Here is a 25110-nt window from a genome sequence, read left to right as displayed (position 1 = left end):
AAAAGTTGTTTCCATTAGAAAAAAACTAGTCATAAAGTTGTTTTTATTTATTTTTCTTCTATTTGGATGGGTTTTATTTTTTAAGTAGTAGATGACTGCGTTTCGGTTTCAGCGTTAATGAAGTGGGAGAGATGACGAAGAAAGAAATACGAGGATGTTAAATTAGATATAAAATTATTGTTTAATAATTTATTTGATATTTTAATAGTAATTTAGAGTAATTTAAAGATAAAATTAAATATTAACTTTTTTATTAACATTGTTACATCATCAATTTAGTGGGATAATGGTGAAGTGATCATTTTGTTACAAATTGATAACATTAATTATCAATATGTTACTTTTAAAATTTCAATGGAAAATAAAAATTAATTCCAATATTAATGATCATTTATGTAATTTATCTTTATTTTTTCAATGATGACATAATATTACCTTACGTTAAATTATAAGCATCGCTATTAATTCTTTCAATGATGAATTATCAAAACAAATTAAAATGTAATATTGTTGTAACCGTCTTTCGGTTAGGCCCCAGAATTGGGCTTCGACTTGAAAAATGTGGATTGGAGTCGCCACCGACCACTTATTTTAAATGGGTTGATCGGATACCCTATTTCTTACCTGATCTGCGTTATACCAGAAATACGTCGGGTTCGGGAGTCGGTTACGGTCAAGGAAGGATTAGCACCCTTGTACCGCCCTTTCGGTACCAATTAATTTTTCGGTTGTCTTTAATTGTGAAAATAAAAAAAATTAAATTACCCGATTCGAAGTACCTACCTTTGATCGAATGAAATTTCTAAAAAGTCAAAAATGTTAGATTTTAAGGGTAATAAAAAAAATAAGAAAGAACAAATAAATAAATAAAATACACAAAAATTAAAAGGAAAAAATAACTAAGATTAAAAATGTTAAACTTAAAAAGAAAAAAATAACAACTAAAAATTTAAAGGACTAAATTGAAATAAATTAAAATTGATGGGTTAAATTGATACTAAAGATGAACTGCAAAAAAATAAATTTAAGGGGCCAAATCACAATGAGGAATGACTTCAAGAAAACAAATGAATTTATCCAAACCTGGAAGGACTGAAACAACAATTTGGCCCTTAGGAATTCAAGACAACATGTTACACTGTTGGAAATTATAACAGTGCACGTTTTGAAAACCAAATTTCAATTTGGTTATTTCTCCTCCCTCTCCACGAAATGAACACAGACAAGTGCTCGCCTCAGCTCCACTTTTCAAGGGCTAGCAATGCTCATCGCCAGTCACTATTCGAGCCGAAATTTCACGGGAAAGTTTCGTTTTGACGTCGTGAACGTGGATTCGATCTTCTTTCGCATGAAATGGCCTCTACTACATTTCCTTGGAACACATGGTGTATGGAGTCCAACTCTTCCCTTTCCTTTTAGGAAGCTGCTTTATGATTTCAACATCTTTTGATAAAGATGATATGAACCAGTCAACATAAAAGATCTCTGAGAGGTTACTGGCATCCTTCCAAAAGGATTTTTGGTCCAACTTTGGAACAAGAGTAGCATTTAGAACGCGAGCAGCAACAACTGCATCAGTAATCCCAGTTCTTTGCCGGTTCAAGCCTCCACTAGTGCAATAGACAGATATCGAGTGGGATGCAAAAACAGCTTCAACGTTTGCAAATTTGGAGCTGGTATTACTGCATCCATAAAATAATTCAGCATTTATCGAACTCCATATATCACAATCTAACTTTCCTCCGCTACTCGGAACATGGAAAACTGAATCTTTACTGGTAGCAAAATCCTCAACGACTGTAGTAAAAGAGCTCTGGTGATGGCGGAGGTGGAGGTGCATGCTAACCAGAGATCAGATGCGGTTTCTGTGGAAAAGGCTTCGACGCCGTGGCCAGGCCATTGCACCGGTACTGCCGCCGCTCTTCCACTCTCTTCGTTCCAAGAAAAAACTATAAGTCGAGAGTGTGAAAAACCAATTGATCTCTCTCTCGCTCCCTTGTTTTTCTTTTCGTTTTTCCCCGATCCCCCGTTTGTGCTTTTCCTTTGTGCATATTCCCCCCTCCCCCCTAACAAATATGACCTGGGGTTTACTTATATATCCCACTGCTTTGGATATTCCAAGTTATGAAGTGGAAGTTTTAGGTGGGCGCATATTGTGGGGTAGTGGTTTAGTGGAATAGTGGGGTGAAGTTATGAGATAATGGTGGTGGTTGGATCCTTGTTGGACCTATAAACAAAAAAATGAAAAATATATATTAATAATAATAATAAATAAATTATAATGATATAAAACCCGATCAAAAACGGTTGTCTACAGCTGCCCCTCTTTACACATTCTTGTGTTAACAAGAATAGGGCAAAGACGAAAAAGACAACCAGTTTTTGTCCGGTCTTCTCAAATGTGATTGAGCTTCCTGGAATTGGGCCTTTGTCTTCTTCTCGGTTTAAAAATTTCGTCTTGAAAATTCTTCCAGAAAGTAGTTTCATCGCTGCCTTCGAGCTGAAAAAATTTCGTCTTGAAAATTCTTCCAGAAAGTAGTTCATCGCTGCCTTCGAGCTGAATGAAATCGAACTCGTCAGGTCTTTGGTTGTCAGATAGCCCTTCTCGACTTGAGCTATGAACACGATATCCTTCGTCGTGAAGTTGAAATCGTGGATGGATCCTTCGTTGTGAAGTTGATCCTGTAATTGGATATCCTTCTTCGTGAAGTTGAAATCCAATCTAGAGATGGATGTTGCTTGTGTGCACGATTCCCTTCGTCGTGAAGTTGAAACCGCATGTGGCCCCTTCGTCGTGAAGTTGAGCCTGATAATGGATATCATTCGTCGTGAAGTTGAAATCCAGTATGTTCCGAGTCCAATATCCTCCGTCGTGAGTTGAAATTGGCTCTGGAACCGGGAAATTGTTTATTGACAACCAGCCGTCCTTTCGTTGTGAAGTTGACTTGTGTTGTCTCATCCAATCCTTCGCTGTGAAGTTGAAATTGGCTCTGAAATTGGGAAATTGTTTGTTGACAACCAGCGTCCCGTCGTGAAGTTGAACTTGCGTTGTCTGGAGTCCAATATCATTCGTCGTGAAGTTGAAATTGGCTCTAAAATTGAGAAGTTGTTTGTTGACAACCAGCGGTCCCTTCGTCGTGAAGTTGAACTTGCGTTGTCTGGAGTCCAATATCATTCGCTGTGAAGTTGAAATTGGCTCTGAAATTGGGAAGTTATTTATTGACAACCAGCGGTCCCTTCGTCGTGAAGTTGAACTTGCGTTGTTTGGAGTCCAATATCCTTCGCTATGAAATTGGGAAGTTGTTTATTGACAACCAACGGTCCCTTCGTCGTGAAGTTGAACTTGCGTTGTCTTGAGTCCAATATCCTTCGCTGTGAAGTTGAAATTGGCTCTGCAATTGGGAAGTTATTTATTGACAACCAGCGGTCCCTTCGTCGTGAAGTTGAACTTGCGTTGTCTGGAGTGACACGATACCCTCCGTCGTGGACAATCCCTTCGCCGTGAATTGAAACCGTGGAGACCCCTTTATTGTGAAGTTTGGCTTCGAGCTAGATATCCTTCGTCGTGAAGTTGAAATCTACTCTCGAGCAAATTGTGTCGCTTCGAGTCCAATTTCCTTCGCTGCGGAGTTGAAATTGACTCTAGCGAAAACCTGAAAAAGTTATGCATATATGTGATGAGATGGATGCAATGCTCTTAGGTATGCCTCAAATGCATATGCAACATATGTTATTTTTGGCACAGGAGAAATCTCAATCTCGGTTGCTTTTCTGAAATATTAGTTCTGGAATCTTCAAGTTCTGATCCCTGATCTCAAATTCTTCAAAGTTCAAATCTGATGTGCACATTCTTTTTGATTTGAGAAATCTTCTCGACCAGCCCAAGTATGTGCCTGAGCTGAGTGTAACGATTCAGATGATGCTTCAAGAGAAGTTGTCTTGAAAGAGATAGGATTCGTTTCAGGGAAACTGTCTCAAGAGAGACAATGGTGAGCACGATTCCCTTCGTTGTGAAGTTGAAACCGTGGGTAGCCCCTTCGCCGTGAAGTTAAGCCAGGAATTGGATATCCTTCGTCGTGAAGTTGACATCCAACTTGAAAATGTGAACTGGATTGGTTCTGAATTAGCTCTCGAACTCACCTGAAGTTGACTCTAAGATCTGTCGATCTTTCAATATGTCAAATTGGTTGAAGTGTAGCTTCTTGCTGCTGAGTTAAGCAACCAACATCAATCTTAAAGTGCTTTGAATCGAGTATCATTCGTCTTGAAGTCGAAACTTGACTGTAAAAGCTGCAAAAATTATGTATGTGGGAAAAAAAATGATAATATGATGTTCTAAAATGTATGCATAATATGCATGTAACATGAATTGGTTATATTTTATCTCCTGAAAAAGGTCTGATAATTTGCATTAGGATGTTGAATCCCCAAATGATGTCGCAATATAAAAAATGCCCCAATATTTGATGTTGAATCTTCAAAGATGCCCCAAATGTTCCTCATTTCTTACTTTAGCATTGATTCTGAGCATGAGTTTTGTGTCTAAGAGTCACATGTCATTTACCAAGATCCACTCTAGAGAGACTGTCTTGTTTGAAAATGTTTTTTTTTCTTTTATTTTCAAAGTTCTGAAAATATCAAAAAGAGTTTTGAAAGATGTTTGGTCCAAAATTTTGAAAATATTGTCACTTTCACGGTTTTACAATTGAGACGAATCATAAAACTAGAGTTCATCGGATATCAAAGAATTAATTACAATGTTAATCCTTCAATGAATTATAGCTATTTGACTAGTGCCAAGATCAAAGCTATCTTTGGGAAATGGTCAAGCAAAGAAAGGATAAAAAGTCTCAGGTTATTGTGTTTGGTCAAAGATTTGGTATTTTTGTCCATTTGATGCTCAATGGTTTGACATTTGATGTTCAAAGGTTTGATGGGGTAGCTTGCATGCTTCTCTGCCGGAAGTGTTCTCTGACTCCCAACCTTCGTTGTCACACTCGGATTGTACGATGCCTTATCAAGGAATTAGCGTGAATGCCTCAGTTTGCATAATTTTATATTCAAGTCGCCTTTTTAGGTTTTCAACTCGAACCCTCCTTTGGTTTCAAGATGTTATTCAGGATTTACGTCTTGAACCCCCCTTTGTTATTTTTCTCTACCATGCATTAATTACATTGTTTTTTGCAAACAAAGATTAATCCTGATGGGCGGGATGAAATCTGAAAATAGCCTATTCTGTTTAGAAATCCATGTATGATTAGAAGGGACTTTTAAGGCACGTAATGTAGGCCAGGGTTCATGGTTATGAAAGAAAAGGATAAATAGGATCAAACAAGTGTTTCAGGGTGTTGAACCAAGGATCAATTCATTCTGATGCCTTCAATCTTGCTCAAAATGTTTCTCTTTCTTGATGCTCTATGATCTTCGAGTGAAGTGATTCAGTGATTCGGGAATGATTGTGCTTGATCAATCTCAGAGTTTGAAGCTTGATGTACCATTTGTCTTTAGGGAATCTTTGCATGTGCTTTTTGTCCCCTTTTCTTTTTGATCTTTGTTCTTTCTTTTTTCTTTTGTTTTTTCCTTTTTTGTTTTTTCTTTTTTCTTTTCTTTTTTCCTTTTTTGCTTCTTATTGAATATTCGCACTTGGCATTTGGTTCACCTTTCGGTATCTCATCTAAATCAATGTCTTTACTCATGCGAGCATGTTTTCTCCACCTTTCCCCCCCAGTATGGAGGGTGATCCTTGGTTAGGGTTGAATCAGAAGAAAAATACTATAGGCTCAAAAGGGGACACAAGGGATATATATTTTCTCCTGTTGTGAAGGGATAAAGAAGAAAGCCGTTCATCATCTCATACATGGAAGTCTTCACAGAAGAGAAGGGATATATTCTCTGTTGTGAAGGGATAAAGAAAGAAAGCCGTTCATCATCTCATACATGGAAGTCTTCACAGAAGAGGTATCCCCAGGGGGATAGATTTTCAGGATTAATTATATTCACATGAAAACAGTGCAATTAACGCATGATAGAATTATTTCAAATGAATTGTTTTTTCTGCTCCTTGCTCCCAACATGTCTCAATGTTCAGGCTCCCGGCGAGATGCCCCAAATTATGTCTTGGAAGAATGCTCATGTTCAAATACCATGATTTTGGGTAAAGAATCAATGTGTTTTATTCTAGGTTTGAGACAGGGTAAGAAAGGTCTAATCTTGCCATATGTCAAAAATCTATAATTCTTGAAGAATTAAAGAATCCTTAATTCATTTAATATTCAAAGAACTAAAGATTAAAATTGTTCAATTGCTCCACCTTAGAAGTACCATGAATTCAATCGTTTAAAAGATGTGTTCAAACAAACAGTCCTCTAAGTGCAAATGGTATATGCCATGCCCCCTTCTTCGGCAAGCGCCTTACAGTTTTCCAGAAGAATGTTTGGGAATCCTTATGTGGCAACAGCTTCAACATTGTAGCCCTTAGGAGATGGGTACTATTTTCTCAGATCATCCTGGCAGGCTTAGTCCTACAATCAGCTGATCCAGCTCCCCCTGTACTGATTTCAGTTTTTCTTTAATTATTAAAATCTTGCTTCCATGTGGTGTAATGTGGTTAAGACCACTTCATCGAATCCTCCGTGATTTAATTTCATGTTTATGAAAATGCTTAAAAATGTAGATGAAGATGCAAAAAATGCAAGAATGTGCATGAAATGTTCGAGGCATTGATCCAAGAATATGATTGTTATTATGAATAATCCTTATTGGGGACAAAAATGTTTTATCTTTTAAGAGATAAAAATATCCTGACAGCTTCTGACATGTTGACTAGTCTTCTGCTTTCGTCTTTCATCGGTTGAATAACCTGTCGAATCGCTCCGGCCTCTCTGGATGAACAGTGAAAATGTTGAGTTGTTTTTTGTACTGGTCCAAGAAGTCTCGAATGATCGCATCTCGAGCATTTACTTGTGTCAACGAATTCGTCATTGGACCCTTAATTGATAGGAACTATGTGAAGTTCATTAATCTGTTTCTTGAATTCGCCAGCAATGGTCTCTAATTTCAGCTATCATTTTGACATTGTTGTGTTCAAAGGGACTTCCGAGATACATAACCTTCATCTTGCCCCTGCAACCTCTGTCAGTCAGTTCTTCAAAGATAAGCTTTCATTGCGCTTGATGTAGACCCGGTTCATTCTGAGTTCTTTATAATGCAACAGAGTGATATACTCTTCAATTGTAGGCACCACATCTTTTGGATTGAATGTGACACATAGTCGCCTTATAGACTATCCTCTGTATTTTCATCTCTTGTATTACAACACCTTTGTCCATGGATTCAGACTATTCGAGTTTTAACAAACACGTTTTAGTGGATCAATGACCTCTTTTGAATAATGCAAGTGATGAAAATAAATAAAATAGAAGAAAGATGAAAAGAGTTAGTGATGTGAAAAATAATAAAAAATGATCATAAAAATGAAAGTCCTACCCCACATGATATCTACCTCACATGCTTATTATTCCTACCCGAACATGATCTATATCCCACAAGTTGATTTTGAACAAGTTCTAACCGCATAAATTTCTAGTTCACATGCTTTGAACAGAAAGTAAAGTAGGAAATAATTCCGGCATCCTAGGGTTTGGAATGAGGTTTTGGGGTGGGCTCTAACTCATTGTAGTCTCCCGGTTTAGGTTCTAAAAAAAAGGTACCCGAGTTATCCTTTCTGGTGCCCCCTTGGGCTTACCAGACCCTTAGTCCTAAACCCATCACAGGCTTGTATGGACTAAGTTAAACTCGGGAGGATACATTCCCTTAGGCCCATACGGAGAATAAATTCACACGAAGACATAAGGTATATGAATCCCGAAGGTTACTTGCTAGGCCCATACGGAGAATAAATTCACACGAAGGCGTCGCTTTCACCCCCACTTAAATAGGGTCCGGGGCTCGGGTATAGAGCCAGAGATAGAAACTTTTCAAAAATCTGAAATCATTGAACAAAATGTCAGTACAACTATTTATTTGAAAAATGATCAAAGATAAATAATTAGAATCGAATAAATAAATTTAAAATTAAAATTTTCGCATAAAAAGACAACCGAAAATTAATTTTGGTCTGACTCACTTACCTGTCCCCAGCGGAGTCGCCAAGCTGTTGTAACCGTCTTTCGGTTAGGCCCCAGAATTGGGCTTCGACTTGAAAAATGTGGATTGGAGTCGCCACCGACCACTTATTTTAAATGGGTTGATCGGATACCCTATTTCTTACCTGATCTGCGTTATACCAGAAATACGTCGGGTTCGGGAGTCGGTTACGGTCAAGGAAGGATTAGCACCCTTGTACCGCCCTTTCGGTACCAATTAATTTTTCGGTTGTCTTTAATTGTGAAAATAAAAAAAATTAAATTACCCGATTCGAAGTACCTACCTTTGATCGAATGAAATTTCTAAAAAGTCAAAAATGTTAGATTTTAAGGGTAATAAAAAAAATAAGAAAGAACAAATAAATAAATAAAATACACAAAAATTAAAAGGAAAAAATAACTAAGATTAAAAATGTTAAACTTAAAAAGAAAAAAATAACAACTAAAAATTTAAAGGACTAAATTGAAATAAATTAAAATTGATGGGTTAAATTGATACTAAAGATGAACTGCAAAAAAAATAAAGTTAAGGGGCCAAATCACAATGAGGAATGACTTCAAGAAAACAAATGAAATTTATCCAAACCTGGAAGGACTGAAACAACAATTTGGCCCTTAGGAATTCAAGACCAACATGTTACACTGTTGGAAATTATAACAGTGCACGTGTTTTGAAAACCAAATTTCAATTTGGTTTATTTCTCCTCCCTCTCCACGAAATGAACACAGACAAGTGCTCGCCTCAGCTCCACTTTTCAAGGGCTAGCAATGCTCATCGCCAGTCACTATTCGAGCCGAAATTTCACGGGAAGTTTCGTTTTGACGTCGTGAACGTGGATTCGATCTTCTTTTCGCATGAAATGGCCTCTCTACTACATTTCCTTGGAACACACATGGTGTATGGAGTCCAACTCTTCCCTTTCCTTTTAGGAAGCTTGCTTTATGATTTCAACATCTTTTGATAAAGATGATATGAACCAGTCAACATAAAAGATCTCTGAGAGGTTACTGGCATCCTTCCAAAAGGATTTTTGGTCCAACTTTGGAACAAGAGTAGCATTTAGAACGCGAGCAGCAACAACTGCATCAGTAATCCCAGTTCTTTGCCGGTTCAAGCCTCCACTAGTGCAATAGACAGATATCGAGTGGGATGCAAAAACAGCTTCAACGTTTGCAAATTTGGAGCTGGTATTACTGCATCCATAAAATAATTCAGCATTTATCGAACTCCATATATCACAATCTAACTTTCCTCCGCTACTCGGAACATGGAAAACTGAATCTTTACTGGTAGCAAAATCCTCAACGACTGTAGTAAAAGAGCTCTGGTGATGGCGGAGGTGGAGGTGCATGCTAACCAGAGATCGGATGCGGTTTCTGTGGAAAAGGCTTCGACGCCGTGGCCAGGCCATTGCACCGGTACTGCCGCCGCTCTTCCACTCTCTTCGTTCCAAGAAAAAACTATAAGTCGAGAGTGTGAAAAACCAATTGATCTCTCTCTCGCTCCCTTGTTTTTCTTTTCGTTTTTCCCCGATCCCCCGTTTGTGCTTTTCCTTTGTGCATATTCCCCCTTCCCCCCTAACAAATATGACCTGGGGTTTACTTATATATCCCACTGCTTTGGATATTCCAAGTTATGAAGTGGAAGTTTTAGGTGGGCGCATATTGTGGGGTAGTGGTTTAGTGGAATAGTGGGGTGAAGTTATGAGATAATGGTGGTGGTTGGATCCTTGTTGGACCTATAAACAAAAAAATGAAAAATATATATTAATAATAATAATAAATAAATTATAATGATATAAAACCCGATCAAAAACGGTTGTCTACAAATATCGAATATGGTTTTGAAAAATAAATATTTAGTTAACCAAAACTAAACTATAGAAATAGGTAATGACTATCAGGGTCGGTCCTAACTATTTTTTTGGTTCGATAGGAAAATAAAAAAAATGACCTCTAATTTAAAAGAAATTAAAAAATGTAATATAATTTTTTATTATTTTTTATTAAATTAAACAAAAAATAATTCATTACAATAACAAAAATGTCAAAAAACATATTTAAGCATACAAATACTTATTAAAAATATTGCATTCAAGTATTTTTTATGCAAAATCATCGATGATAGTGTCAACATCAATGATTTTCAACATATTTTTCTCAATATGTAACATAACATTTGAAAATAAAAGAATGATTTAATATAGAATATGAGAATATATAAAAATCAAAAGAAATAATTTGAAAACATGATATACCTATAATTTTAAGAAAAATCTTCAATATGATTTAAGCATTACAGTTGATGATAAATAATTGTGACTTTGTATTTGTGATAAATATGAGAAATTAAATAGTGAGAGTAATAATTTTTAGAGGAACTATGAAATATGAAATACAAAATTAATTGATTTTTTTTTAATTTTGAGAAAAAAATATTGAATTAGAATTTTATAGAAAGTTAAACAGTTTATTAATGTTAATATAGTTTATTAATGTTAATATAAAAATACAACAACAACAATTGATACTTTAATAAATTTATAGGTACTATTATTTTATTTAATATTTTTTAAAATTTATTACCAAAAATTAAGAAAAAAAATATTATAATAAGAATATCTTTAATTTTTAGGTTATGGGCGGGCTCCTCTCCTGCTCGGGCCTAGGGTTGACCCTAATTACTATATATTTAGTTTACTCCTATTTATTTTACCTACTTGTTTTTAATTAGGATAATGTTCACAAATAGTCAATTGACTATAAAATATTGTTTTGTTGAGTCTCAAATTATCAAAAGTTACAAAATGATCCTTTGACTATAGACTATTAAATTATCGAGTCCCCTAATTATTTAAAGTTACAAAATGATCATCTGACTGTTTATATTTTCTATTTTTTTTTCATTTTTTGTTAATAAATTGACGCTCGTTTGAGTTAGACGTTAACATGCTAAATGAGATATGATAAAAATTAATCTCAAAATCATTTTAGCTATATAACCGCTTGAGATTCTATGATCAAATTTCATGGTCTTCTAGTTAATAAGTTAATATCCAATTTAAATTGTCTTTAATTTTTAACCAAAAATAATGATTTTGGAATATATCAATAGTTGGTTAATTATTTTATAATTTTTAATAGTCGAAAAACTCAAAAGAATAAAACTCTATAATTAAATGATAATTTTATAACTTTTAATAATTGAAGTACTCAACAAAATAATACCCTATACTTAAAAAATCATAAGTATACTTTAGCCTTTTTAATTAACACTTTGAAGATCAGCATTACTAATCGAAATCCTCGGGCGGGGCATGAAACATGTATAGTAATTATCTCCTACAAAAAGTCTTGAGGTTTCTTAAACGGCGTCGTTGGACCTGTTTTTCCACAACACCGATAAACCATTCCCACTCCTATTTTTCCCCACCTTCCACTTTTGACTTTCAAGTTCAGTTTTTACGAGAAGAGTATTTTTTTTCCTCCTCAATTTATTTATTTATTTAATGATCATCTCTTCGCCTAAATCTCTGTTTCTTCTGCTCATAGCTCTTTCAACGCAAACGAAATAAATAAATAAAATAATCAAATTCCGAGACGCACTAAAATATTCTAGGGTTTAATTAAGCTCTCCCTTATTATCACTGTTTAATTTCAATCGACCCTCGATTTCTTCTTCAAACTACTGTCTCGGTAAGTTCAAAGTTTAGTCTCCTCACTTTTTTTTTTCTCATTTTGTTTTTTCCTCCGATCATTGAATTCACGAGCTCTCTGCCATATTTTTTGGTTTGCTTATCTGTGTATTTCTTTAGTTGACTTATTTTTGGTTAGATTTTCCTTTTTTGCGGATAGCTTGCTTATACGTATGATTTTTTTAATGCTAATTTATCTTGTTTGAAAACTTTGGTTAAGTTTTGGCTGAATTTTCATCGGGTTCATCGCAATTTTAGAAATCATGTTCGATTAAGAGCAGAATTCAAATTTTAGTTGCAATACTTGCGTTTTTAGTTGAAACATGATTTTAATGAGAGTTTAATTGTGTATATTCAATCAGTTTCTGCAAAATCACGTGGAAAGATTTTTATTTTTAAAATGGTAGATAATTCTGTATTCTTTGGTAAATTTCAATAGTTATATATTATTATTATTATTATTATTTTTATTGTTGATGATTTTTTATTGCATGATGCTGGATATTCTTACTTAATATATCCTTTTGATATTCAAATATTTAGGGGGCAATGACATATATATTTTTCATTTCACTTTTTATCTAGGGGTCACTGGCTGCAATGCATCGAGTGCCCAGTGCTGGGAACAATTCTAATTCTAGCCGCCCACGTAAAGAAAAGAGGCTGACATATGTATTGAATGATTCTGATGACACAAAGGTGAAGTTTTTTTGTGTGTCTCTCTGTGTGTGTATGTTTTCCTCTCTTTTTTTAATCTTTTTGTATTTTCTGCATATAATTATTTTCCCTTTTGAAGTGAACAATATGGCTTCCTCGGTATTTGGAAATCTTGAGGAATTTGAATACTCATGTTATTAGGATTCTAATTGTTTATTTGTGTTTTTCACTGTGATGTTGCTTTTTTTTATTATCGGTGTTTACTTAGTTTTAAAATGCGCATCTAGGTGCGCCTAAGACCCAGAGCGCTTATGAGCGCATGAAAAACGTCTCTAGAGTTAGGGGCGGAGCGAGGAACGGGAAGCTTTCTAAGGCACTTGCTTTTGAAGTTTTTGGAGAAGGCGACAAGTGCACCACTTCTGCTGCTTCATTCTGTTCTCTGTTTTTTGCTGTGTTTTTATTACTTATAATAGAGTAAAGCAAACCTAATATAATAAACAAAATCTTTCTATATTTTATTTATATATTTCTTTAATTGTATGCATTCCTGAAGGAGGCTCTCAAACTTATAATGATCCATAGAATAGTCATTTAAGTATTTTTTATTTCTTTTTCCTTTACATGTTTAGGTTTACAATTCATTGCTATATGTGTTTTTCATCAAATTGAGTAAGAAATTCTTCTTATTGTATATCTTCTATGATGATAAACTTACTGTATCTGAAATCTATTTGGGTTTGGAGCTTGCAAACATCCTTTTCCAAGATACAGCTTTTCTAGTCTCATTATTGAATGCTTTTTATCCTTTGGATTGGCCATAATTCACCCAAAAAAAAATTGTATCTTAGCAAAAGAGGGAAGGGCTAGGTTGTTCCAAGTGTAAGATATCACATTGTTTGAGGAACCCTAGATGCTGTAGAAGTAATGGTATGTGTTTCCAGTAACTAATTCTTTATATTATCCATACTTCTATCATTATACATTAATATAGGGCCATCATGTTCACAATAAGCTTGGATAACTTTGCTTGTGATTTGCTTTATATTCTCAATTATAAAAGTAATTATCTTGAATTGTAGACTAGTTCATCATTGTATCACTTTATTTTGGGTGTTGAATCTAGGCGCTGATGTTTCTCTACTTTGATATGTGTATATATATTTGCAGCATTCTGCTGGCATAAATTGTTTGGCTGTGCTAAAGTCATCTGTCTCTAATGGGTGCAACTATCTCTTCACTGGAAGCCGTGATGGCACTCTTAAGAGATGGGCACTGGGAGAAGATGCTGCCACTTGTTCTGCTACATTTGAGTCACATGTTGATTGGGTACCTTCTTTTTTTTCTCTGAGCATCTGCATGACCACTATACTTTAGACAGTTTCTTTTTATTGCTAACTTTTTGTTGGAAGGATATGATAATTTAATTATTAATCTGTTGGTATGCTACAATGCAAGTATCTTGATTTATTATCAATATGATTATCTTATTAACCCACCTGCTCACCAAAAGTAACACCTAGAGCAAGTATTCATGTTGCACTTCAATTACATTTATAGTCAATTTGAATGTTGAGAGTATTTTTGTCTTCTTTTACTTCACTTTGTTAAATTCACCATCTAATTATCTTATATAACGTACATCCCTGTAATTGTGTAAATTATGATTGAGAATTTCTTTGTGCAGGTAAATGATACTGTAATTGCCGGTGAAAATACACTTGTTTCCTGCTCATCAGACACCACTTTGAAGGTTTTTATTAATTGGTATATGACATGTAGCTGTTCTCTTTTTAATTTGTTAAACAAGTGTTCTTTCCATGTGATACGCCAGACATGGAATTGCTTGGCTGATGGGACTTGTATCAGGACACTTCGCCAACACTCGGACTATGTTACATGTCTAGCTGCAGCTGAAAAAAATGTAATTTGATTCCTATATCAAATTTTCTTTGGATTTTATTAGCTGCATGGATGAAATGCTCATGTCAATGTAATATTGCTAATTTCGTTTCATGTTTAATTTGGCTGCTTAAGTTGTCCATCAAGGCTTGATTTTTAATATTATAGAAATAGAAGTCACTTTCTGATTCTTTTTTAATATTTTAGAAAAATGTGGTTGCCTCCGGGGGGCTTGGGGGGGAGGTTTTTGTATGGGATATTGAAGCTTCAGTCACTCCAGTCTCAAAGTCTAGTGATTTAATGGAAGATGATTGTTCCAATGGTATCAGTGGTTCTTCAAATTCATTACCCATATCAAGTTTGCGAACAATTAGCTCGAATAACGGTCTTACTGCTCACACAACTCAATGTCATGGATATGTCCCCATTGCTGCCAAAGGCCATAAAGAGTCGGTCTATGCATTAGCAATGAATGATAGTGGATCCCTTCTTGTATCTGGTGGAACTGAGAAGGTAAGTTTTGCTTCTTTCTGAAGTCAGATTTTATGAAAATATCATGTTTCTCCCCCCCTATGACATATTGCCAGAGATGGTCATGCCCTTTGTTTTGTTGGTCATTTGTTTTTCCTATCAATTTCAGTTGCAATTTTAGTTACCTTTCACAATTTATATAGGTTGTGCGTGTTTGGGACCCGAGAACAGGCTCGAAGACTATGAAGTTGAGAGGGCATACGGACAATGTTAGGGCTCTGCTTCTGGATTCTACTGGCAGGTTGCTATATGAATTTTTAGATCCATAGTCTTTAATATAGTATTAGCTTGATTTAGTTGGAGGCCTTACAATTATGGTGCTTTAGTTTGCCTTAGAAGATGCGCTATGTTCATCTGATTATTTTCTCTTGTAACTGCTGAACACTTGTGTAGCAGTGGGGAAACTAGTTGGCAGGAAAATTTTGGAAATTCAGAAAAAAAAATTTCCCCCTTTTCAGCAGTCCTATGCTGCAAAATATTTTGAGAACAATGAGTGTAGAGACTAAAGTCTAAACCATATCATGGCTTCATGTGTAAATGTTCACTTTTGTTTTGTAAGTTAAGTCAAATTGGGGTGTATGCTTATTTGACCATATTAGGTTCTTCCCTTGATCGACTTTTGGCGAATCCTTTTATTTGTTTCTCTCTATGTTCTTCTGTTATTTATTTATTATATTGGTGAAAAGTTTGATAGACATTTTGTATTCTCCCAGGTATTGTTTATCGGGCTCCTCTGATTCCATGATCAGGTATGTGCGATTTTCACTGTTGCATAACCACATGTAATTTTCAACAATAAAAAAAGAAAAGAACTTGCCTTTTAAATTGTTATAATTTTATGCTGTAGACTATGGGATCTTGGTCAGCAGCGTTGCGTGCATTCATATGCTGTGCATACAGATTCTGTTTGGGCACTTGCAAGCACCCCGACGTTTACTCATGTTTATAGTGGTGGTAGTAGAGATCGTTCTGTGAGTACATATTCATACCAAACCTTATCAGCATAATTCTTTATCGTTTTGCGAATGCTTTGACGTAGAATTTTCCAAGAAACCTGTGTTGATACAGGGCAATTGGCTTATAGTATTTTAGGATTTATTGAGATTAATGGATTGTAAATTATTAGAATAATTAGGGTTCTAATTATTTGTATAGGTTGATATTGGATGGAACTAATAAAAGATATAGAAAGATAATCCTGGGCTATGCTGATAATTTTAGCAGTATTTGTAACTGGTAAATTAAGGTTTAAGGATTTAATTCGATAACGAATTTATATTAGTGGTATTTGGATTTATTGGAAGTATTCAAGGTTGGTAATTAGAGATAAGACGAATAATAAGTGATCTTGGCTTCACACCTAAGCATTAGGACAAGGGTTGGTTAACAGTTCTTATAGTTCTCATAAGTTGTTCAGATGATGGAATTGGATTTGCAACAAGGTAGTTCATCGGTGTCTATGAAGCATTTAGTGGAAGCGAAGAAAGAATTATGGGATTTGTATAAGAAAGAAGAATCGATTTGGCATCAGAAATCAAGAATGAAGTGGAGCTTGGAAGGAGATATGAATACAAGATTTTTCCACCAAAGTGCAGGAGCTAGAGGAAGGATGAACAAGATTAATACTCTAAAAGTAAACAGTGATGTTATTTCGGATCCTATTTTAATCAAGAACTCAATGGAGGATTTCTTTAAAGGGGTGGGGTGTTTAATCAAAAGGATACCTTGGTTGTTGAAGATTTGGATTTTGAGTTTTTAAGACTCTCAATAGATCAAAACAGGGTTCTTGAAAATACATTTTCGGAAGAGGAAATATGGGATGCAATTGCTCATTCGGATAGCAACAAAGCACCTGGCCCCGATGGTTTGAATTTGGGGTTTTTAATTGGGGGAATTTAAAAGAGGACTTGGTGGTGTTTTTTAGGGAGTTTCACTAAGGGAAGGAATGAGACTCGGAGGTGAATCATTCTTTTATCTCTCTTATTCCTAAGAGAGTGAATTCGGAGGGGCTATAAGATTTTAGGCCTATTAGCCTTGTTGGAGGGTTATATAAAATCCTATCTAAGGTACTAGCTAGAAGGTTGAGTCTTTGCGTTAATGAAATAATAAGCCCCTCACAATTTGCATTTATTCCGGGGAGACAAATTATGGATTGTTCGTTTATTGCAAATGAGGGTATCGACTATTGGAGGAAAAAGGGTTTGAAGGGGGTAGTGTTCAAAGTAGATTTTAAAAGAGCATATGATTCGGTAGATTAGTCTATTTTGATGAAAATAATGTGTAAGATGGGGTTTGGGGTTAAGTGGTCTTCTTGGATTAATCAATGCGTGTCTATAACAACAATTTCAGTTTTAGTTAATGGGACACCTACAGAAAAATTTCAAACATTACGAGGACTTCGACAGGGCTGCTAGTTATCTCCAATGTTGTTTAATTTGGTTGGAGAGTTGCTACATTTGATGCTGGCTAAAGCAGTGGAAAAAAAGACTATTTTCAGGCTTCGAGTTAGGAAATCAAGAGAGGTTATTTATGCTGTCACATTTGCAATTTGCGAATGACCAGATTATCTTTAGTAAGGCTTCTGTCCGAGACTTGAAGAATGTTAGAAGGGTGTTGCTAATTTTTGAATTGTTGATGGGTTTGCAATTGAATTTATCTAATAGTAAAATCTTTGGTATTAATGTTGAACCGGACGTGTTAGCAGGCTGGGCTAATGAAATCGGTTGTTCAGTGGGTCTTTTTCCAACAGATTACTTAGGTTTACCGTTGGGGTCCAAGAGGAATTCTGCAACCTTATGGGAGCCAATTGTTCAAAGATTTCATTCAAAATTGACTAGTTGGAAGGTTAATTCCCTATCTCTAGCTAGAAGGGCAGTTTTAGTAAAGTCAGTCGTGTTCTCTTCCCACATATTTTCTTTCTCTTTTTAGAATTCCAGTGGGTGTGGTGAAGGAATTGAATTCAATTATGGCTGCCTTCCTTTCGGGGGGTTCGTCTGAGAAGAGGAATATTCATTGGGTGAATTGGAAACTGGTTTGCAAGTCGAAGAGGTTGGGGGGATTGGGAATTCCGAATTTGATGCTTCTAAATAGAGCTCTTTTGGGTAAATGGGTATGAAAATTTGCTACGGAGGACTCGTGGTGGAAAAAGGTGGTTTGTTGTGTGTATAATATTGAATTTAATTCGTTCTTGACTGCGAACTCATTGTCCTCTCGGGCTTCTTGGATTTGGAAGGGAATTTTAAACAATTTCTTTTTTGATGATGATTTCGGGGACTGTCTGAGGAAGAACTTATGTTTGAAGATGGGGAACGGTGAGTCAGTGCAATTTTGGCAGGATTCTTGGTTGGTTTCGATTCCTTTAAAAGTTAGGTTCCCTAGGATTTTTGCTCTATCAATGAATAAAGATGGTAAAGTTGCAAAATTTAGAGACAATTCTCCTTCCGGGTGTTGTTGGGATATAAGATTGAGAAGGAATCTAGTGGACTGGGAGGTTGAACAGTGGTTGCAGCTTATGTCCTTGTTGAATACTACATCTCTATCATCCTTGCAAGAAGACTGCTGGGTTTGGACAGGGAATGGGGAGGGCTGTTTTTCAGCTAAATCTTGTGTTAAGTGTTGTTTTGATTGGGCTGGTAATGAGGTATATGAAGGCATTTGGGACAGCATTGTATGGGCAGGGGTTGCTCCTCCAAGGGTGGAAACCTTTGTCTGGCAGGCTGCTCACCAGAGAGTGGCAGTTAGAGAGGAATTAATAAAGCGAGGAGTAATAGGAATTGAAGACTCCTCTTGTCCGTTGTGCGGTAAGTGTGTGAAATCGGTTTCTCATATTTTTGTACATTGCGAGGTTGTAAGGTGTTTGTGGAGTAGATTCTTATCATCATGGAATGTATCTTTTGTTGCTCCTCGGACACTGTCGGATTTCATAATTGTTTGGGATGATCTAGTCCCGAACTCCACCATTTGGAAGTTCATCCTTAGGGCGGTGTTGTGGTCGATTTGGAAGTGCAGAAATGAAATTATTTTTGGGAAAGGAAAGGTGGATGGTCCGTTATTGTTCTTCCTTGTTCGTTTTAGGATTGCATCATGGTTTGTTGCGAGATTTAAAGATGTTCAGATCCACTTCGATTCTCTTGTGGGTGATGTTAGACTTGCTGATTTGGGGGTAAGAAGGAAGAAGGGTAGTCTTTCTTCCACCTGCTGGATTCCTCCCCCCTCAGGTTTAGTTAAGTTAAATGTTGATGGTGCGATGTCCAAGGACTGGGATAAAGGAGGCATAGGTGGCTTGATAAGGGATTCTGAAGGGCTGCAACATGGTTCGTTTTCTGAGAAAATTGGGGGTGGCCCTCCTATTCTTGCAGAGTTGTTGGCTATCAAAAGAGGGTTGTTATTTATGGACGAGAAAGCTTTGGCTTCATTTCCAAGGGTCATCCTCGAATTGGATTCCCTAACTGCTCTGAAATGGATTAAAAATCCAGCTTTATGTACTCCTATGTTCCAGTCTTTGGTGGAAGACATTCCTGCCGTAGTGGAGAGTAGAAATGTTATTGTTAGGCATATTTTGAGAGCTGCTAATTGTGAAGCTAATACATTAGCTAAAGAAGGTATAGGATGATTAATAGGGTATAAGTTAGGTAGTTCTGCTATTCAGATGATTATTTATGTTCTTTGTGGGATTCTTAAGTCTTATGTTGTAACAGAAGCTACCTAGGATAAGGCTTTGTATTATTCTGATATTAATAAATTTCAAGGCACTCTTTTCCTCCTTCCAATACCTTCATGTTATTGTAGTAACATGGAGGTCAAGAAGGGGTTTTTTAATGAGGCCTTCCCTATTTCTATAAAAAAAATTAGATCATGCTCATCTGTAGATAATTTTCCTACAAAGACATGGATTAGTAGGAAACTCCAAAATTGACTTAAACTACTCCTAGGCAATGAATAAAAACCTAATAAAATAAAACAAACTCAAGTAAATATGTTTCCGTCTTATAAAAAAAAGTTAAATATGGTTCCTAGCATCAAATTCTTATGAAACTATCTGCGAATGTATGTCATTCTAAAATGAATGAAACAGAAAACAAATAAAATGCTGCAACTTAAGCTCAAAGAAAGGTAATGTTAAGACTTAGTGTCTGAATCATTCTGATATCAAACAAATGCAATATTTCCAAGCCTTTTTACCATGTGATCTTGGCAATTCTTGACATCCTTGTACGTAACTTCCAATAACTACCTTTAACTCTCAACTTGCACTTACTTTTTGCACGTGCTTTAGTTATATTTGACAGACTTGACAACAAGAGAGAGTCTTTTGCTTTGCACAAAGGAACACCCAATTTTGCAGTTGGCATTGCATGATGATAGTATATGGGTTGCAACGACAGATTCTTCAGTTCATAGATGGCCTGCTGAAGGACAAAATCCTCAGAAGGTCTTTCAAAGAGGTGGTTCGTTCTTGGCTGGAAACTTATCTTTTTCAAGGGCGAGAATTTCCTTAGAAGGGTCTACCCCTGTAAGTATAATTTGTGTGCTTCTGTAAGATGTGGATTAAATAATATATATGTTTGTATGTTATTGTTTACTGCAATCACCTTGTTCCATAATAACTTTTGTATCATGCATCCTTCTTTTCTCTTGTTTATTAATTTGTGTCAAGTATCATGAAATATACGAACTCTGCATTGTAGTAGCATTTCTTTTCTTTATACACTTTAATTGTTGTGAATTTTTCCTGCTCATTTAGTTGTTAGTGGTTCTATTCATTTGTTCTTCACTCACCTAACCCCAAGGGAAAAAACAAATATTGGGTTTTATTTTCATAATCAAAATGTGCTTTGTTATTGATACCTCTTCAAAGTTTGAATGTCTGGAATTTGTTGTAACATTTTCTCTTATCCCTTTCCTGTGCTGCCGTTGTCATTTATTCAGGCTGCAGTTTATAAAGAACCAATCTTTTCCATTCCTGGAACTCCAGCAATAGTTCAGCATGAAATTTTAAATAACAGAAGGCATGTATTGACTAAGGTAAATATGGTTGTACTCATATTTGTGGTTTCAAAGATATTTTTTTGGGGAAATTATTATTACTACTACTATCATTATTATTATTATTATTATTCTTTGACAGGATACTGCTGGTTCCGTAAAGCTCTGGGAGATAACCAGGGGTGTTGTGATCGAGGACTATGGACAGGTGAACTAGGTTTTGTTTCCTTTTTCTGTCCTTGTTCATTGAGTAGAATTGGCTTGCACTTTGCTTCACTTACAAATTTGGTACACGTAGACACTTGCGTATATATGGTTATATTATTTATTGAATGTATTTATCTATTCTTTCAATTTCACTGTCCAGGTTTCATTTGACGAGAAAAAAGAGCAGTTGTTTGAGATGGTGAGATAGCTGCTCATTTGAAATTATATCAGTTGAAGACAATACTTCCGTTCTCAAGGAATTTACTTTTTATCTTTTCGAAACCAATCTAGGTAAGCATTCCGGCATGGTTCACGGTGGATACCCGTCTTGGAAGCTTGTCTGTTCATTTAGACACACCCCAATGCTTTTCTGCGGAGATGTATTCTGCTGATCTAAACATAATTGGCAAGCCTGAGGATGATAAGGTTTTAATTTTTTTTCTATTGATTTTGACAATCAAGACATATATACCTGTGAGAAGTGGTTCAAGAACCCTTTGATTATAATGTGCATCTGGTGTTGACTTGTCTTTACAGGTTAATCTAGCTCGTGAAACCCTTAAAGGTCTGTTGGCTCATTGGCTGACCAAAAGAAGGCAAAGACTTGGTTCCCAGGCTTCAGCTAATGGAGATGTTTTATCAGGAAAAGATAGTACTGCAAGAATTCTTGTTCATCCAAGAATTGAGGTAGATGGAAATGCTGAAAATGACTCCGTGGTCCACCCTCCTTTTGAGTTTTCCACAGGTTCCCCTCCATCAATTATCACTCAGGGTTCCCAAGGAGGTCCTTGGAGAAAGAAAATTACTGAATTGGATGGAACTGAGGATGAAAAGGACTTCCCTTGGTGGGTTTTGGATTGTGTTTTAAACAATCGGTTACCACCACGAGAAAACACCAAGTAACTTCTGTGACCTCATTAAACTTTCCTTTGCTTAATTTAATGTTAAGTAACAAGTTTTGGAGGAACTGCATACATGTGCTGAGGCAATGTTAGGAAAGGGCACTAATTTTGGTTCTCTAATCAAGGCCTAAGTTTCTCAATTGCGGTTCTATTTCAGTTGATTTCATAGGTTTCCCAATATGATTTTATTTTAGTTAATTTATTTCCTTTGTTGAACATTTTTATCCTTATTTAAAGGACAAATGGAGTAATAAACCTAAGTCAAAATTTTATCAAAACCGAAGAGGTCTGGGTCTCTCTTTAACTGTTCCTAAGGTTTTACACTCCCTTTGATGAGTATTATCAGCTTGGAAGGTGCATGATGACCTAGTCAGAATTCTGCAATTATCCTGATTTCAAGCTCAATATCAGTACCGTTAGATTTGTGGCAATATATCAATATTATGTTATTAGTATAAAATGTTGATAGTATTTTCAATATGTTTATTTTCAGGTGCAGCTTCTACCTTCATCCATGTGAAGGTACTGCTGTTCAGATCCTCACTCAAGGGAAGTTAAGTGCACCTCGTATATTGAGAATACATAAGGTATGCCTGTTTGGTATTTCTGTGGGTCCTTTTTTAGCATTACATGTGATTATAGAAAGTAGCAAATGTTTGATTCTATAAAAATTTAGATCGACTGGGTTAGTACCCTAGAATCTGTTTCATGCTCATGGACTGCAAAAGGGCTAAAAGAATGTTTAGTTAATGAAAATACTATTTTAGGATACATATACATCGATAGTATCTTTACGTTGTTTTAGCTGACACAATACATCAACAAATTTGAATAGTTTTCTGTATTAGCTTTCTTGAGGGCTTGTTTGCTAGCAATGTATATTAATGCTGAACAGTTTGTCCTATACAGTATTTGTATATCAATATTTTATTTTTTCCTATTGTAATGTATGTTCTCTCCTATACGGTTATGTAGGTTGTTAATTATGTCATAGAAAAGATGGTGCTTGACAAACCAATTGATACCGCAAATACTGGTGGGTCATTTGTTCCTACACTTGGAGGACAATTGCAGCATTCAGCTATTGGAGATGGATCTTTTCGATCTGGATTGAAACCTAGGACAAAGCTTCGGCCTTCTGTTGAGATTTTATGCAATAATCAGGCAAGTAAATCACATATTAGATTTTATCCTGCCATCAGCTTAAGAGCCTTGATCCCTTTTTCAAAGCTATAGTTTATTTCATCATTTTCCTCTTACCGTGTGATGTTTCAAATCAACATACTAAAATTTTTCATTCCGACTTGTTTAGTTCAACTTCAATCCTGCTGTGATGACCAGTCATTCGATTGCTACTTTATGTTCCAGGTCTTATCTCCAGACATGAGCTTAGCTACTGTGCGGGCTTACATTTGGAAGAAACCTGAAGACTTGGTACTGAATTATAGAGTGGTTCAGGGCAGGTGACTTTATTGACTTCTGGGAGCAGGTGAGTGGCTAACTTACCTGTATTGCTTTTAACTATTGCTGTGCAAAAGTTGGTCAGAACAGACATCAGGGCCGAAATTGGCTTAGTTTATTGAATTGGGTCTGTTAGAACAGGTTCGGTGTAAGTTGATTATTAATATCAGTTTTAATTTAGTTTTTACCGAAATTATGTCCATCGTACAGAATTTGAACTGTACCCTTTCTTATCTGTTGGGTGCCAGCATGTTTGTTTCGGGACATCGGAGTCATACTGTTGTAAAGTGTTTGGAATTGTATTTTGTTCATCTGAGGTTGCCTATATCAGAAGCATATGCTGGATCCTTGTATATTTGGGAAGACTACTGGTTTTCAAGCTGGGGGCATTCTCCAGTCTTCATCAAGACGATCATCAATAATGTTTTCGAAGTCAATCAGATGCTATCGTAAAGTTTTGGTCTCTGTGTCGTGCGTGCTTTCACCGTACATCTGAGAAAAAGCTGTAGGGTCGAAATGCAAGCGGCAGAACAATATGTAAACTCCGGGGGACAATCAGCTGAAGGTGAAGTTCGTGCAAAAAGTAGGGTATATGATGTCGAAAGCTCTGTAGGTTTGTACTGTGAGGGAGATATAATAGAAACTATTGTTACCAAGTGTGTTTCCTTTTTCCTCTTATTTTTTCACCTGGAAATAAAAGGACAATTAATTTGTGTTATTTTGTCTTGATTTTCTAGATCTTTTTCTTCTAAATTGGATCAACATTACATATTATGCAAGCTAGAATATAAAGACTAAATTCAAAATTCGAACATCATATTGGGATGATCTAATATACAAGCAACATTACCAATATCATGAAAAGACATTGGATATAACAACATATTTACGTGGCAGCCAATTCATAACTTCAAAGTTGGGGTATAGGTTTGAGAAAGCTTTTATTGTTAGGTATGGATATGGAGCACGTGAGTGGATTGTTGGTCTAATTGAATCGATTATTTTGTATCAAAATATTTGAAAATTCAATGAACCGGTGAGAATTAATTGAAACAAACAAAGAGTGATAATAAAAAAATTATAAATTGAATAAGAGCTCAGTTGTATAAAGAGAATGAAAATCGTAACTTATGAACACTAAACTATAATAAGAGAAAACGAAATATTAATACTCTCGGAACAAAACTCACCGATCAAACTCCGACAGCCTCTGATCTCTCATTTAGTGTCGGTAGAAATCCGAGTCTGATCAACAAAATATCAAAAGAGCATCAACAATCTTATCTTAAAGCTATCAACCTGCAGAAAGTAATTAACACGCTATTTACTTGGAAACCATTCCTTTTTGTCGACTTCATGTAGAAAGAGTCTAATTCGGGTTTGGAAAAAAAAGGCTCTGTTTTGAAAATCGGATCGGCCGGTTCAATCGGGAATCGTTGTTTATTCCGGTTTAATCTAAACCGGTTGAACCGCTATTAGTGAACCGGCCAAAACCGTTAAACCGTTCGAACAGGATCGGCTGAAAACCGGAAAAAACCGGGATTTTTGTTTTTTTTTTAAAAAAATTAAACCAAACAACGTCGTTTGTTAACGAGCCAAGTCGAACTCGAGTATTGCTGAGCTCGACTC

The 25110-nt window shown here is 35.8% G+C and overlaps 1 protein-coding gene across 1 annotated transcript; it reads left to right on the top strand.

Moving 5' to 3' along the window:
- Positions 1-11605: 11605 nt before the first annotated feature.
- Positions 11606-24199, top strand: LOC120193873 (WD repeat-containing protein 48-like). The gene is made up of 19 exons (XM_039196300.1): positions 11606-11844; positions 12425-12538; positions 13664-13822; positions 14181-14246; positions 14328-14417; positions 14603-14908; positions 15070-15167; positions 15640-15675; positions 15774-15897; positions 20202-20438; positions 20855-20950; positions 21054-21119; positions 21279-21317; positions 21410-21544; positions 21656-22017; positions 22514-22607; positions 22996-23184; positions 23389-23507; positions 23725-24199. The coding sequence occupies exons 2-18, from the start codon at positions 12440-12442 to the stop codon at positions 23485-23487; spliced, it is 2295 nt and encodes a 764-aa protein (XP_039052231.1). The 5' UTR covers positions 11606-11844; positions 12425-12439; the 3' UTR covers positions 23488-23507; positions 23725-24199.
- Positions 24200-25110: the final 911 nt, after the last annotated feature.

Source organism: Hibiscus syriacus, unplaced genomic scaffold (assembly GCF_006381635.1).
Source record: "Hibiscus syriacus cultivar Baekdansim isolate YM2019G1 unplaced genomic scaffold, ASM638163v2 tig00004355_pilon, whole genome shotgun sequence".
Taxonomy (NCBI): domain Eukaryota; kingdom Viridiplantae; phylum Streptophyta; class Magnoliopsida; order Malvales; family Malvaceae; genus Hibiscus; species Hibiscus syriacus.
The sequence above is the reverse complement of the archived record's forward strand: the minus strand, read 5'-3'. Positions and strand labels throughout refer to the sequence as shown.

Bases quoted from the DNA above. Each gene is read 5' to 3' on its own strand.
- LOC120193873 (XM_039196300.1), top strand. From the start codon at position 12,440: ATGCATCGAGTGCCCAGTGCTGGGAACAATTCTAATTCTAGCCGCCCA. The intron at 13,823-14,180 runs GTACCTTCTTTT...TTCTTTGTGCAG, and splicing joins TTGAGTCACATGTTGATTGG to GTAAATGATACTGTAATTGC. The intron at 22,018-22,513 runs GTAACTTCTGTG...GTTTATTTTCAG, and splicing joins CCACCACGAGAAAACACCAA to GTGCAGCTTCTACCTTCATC.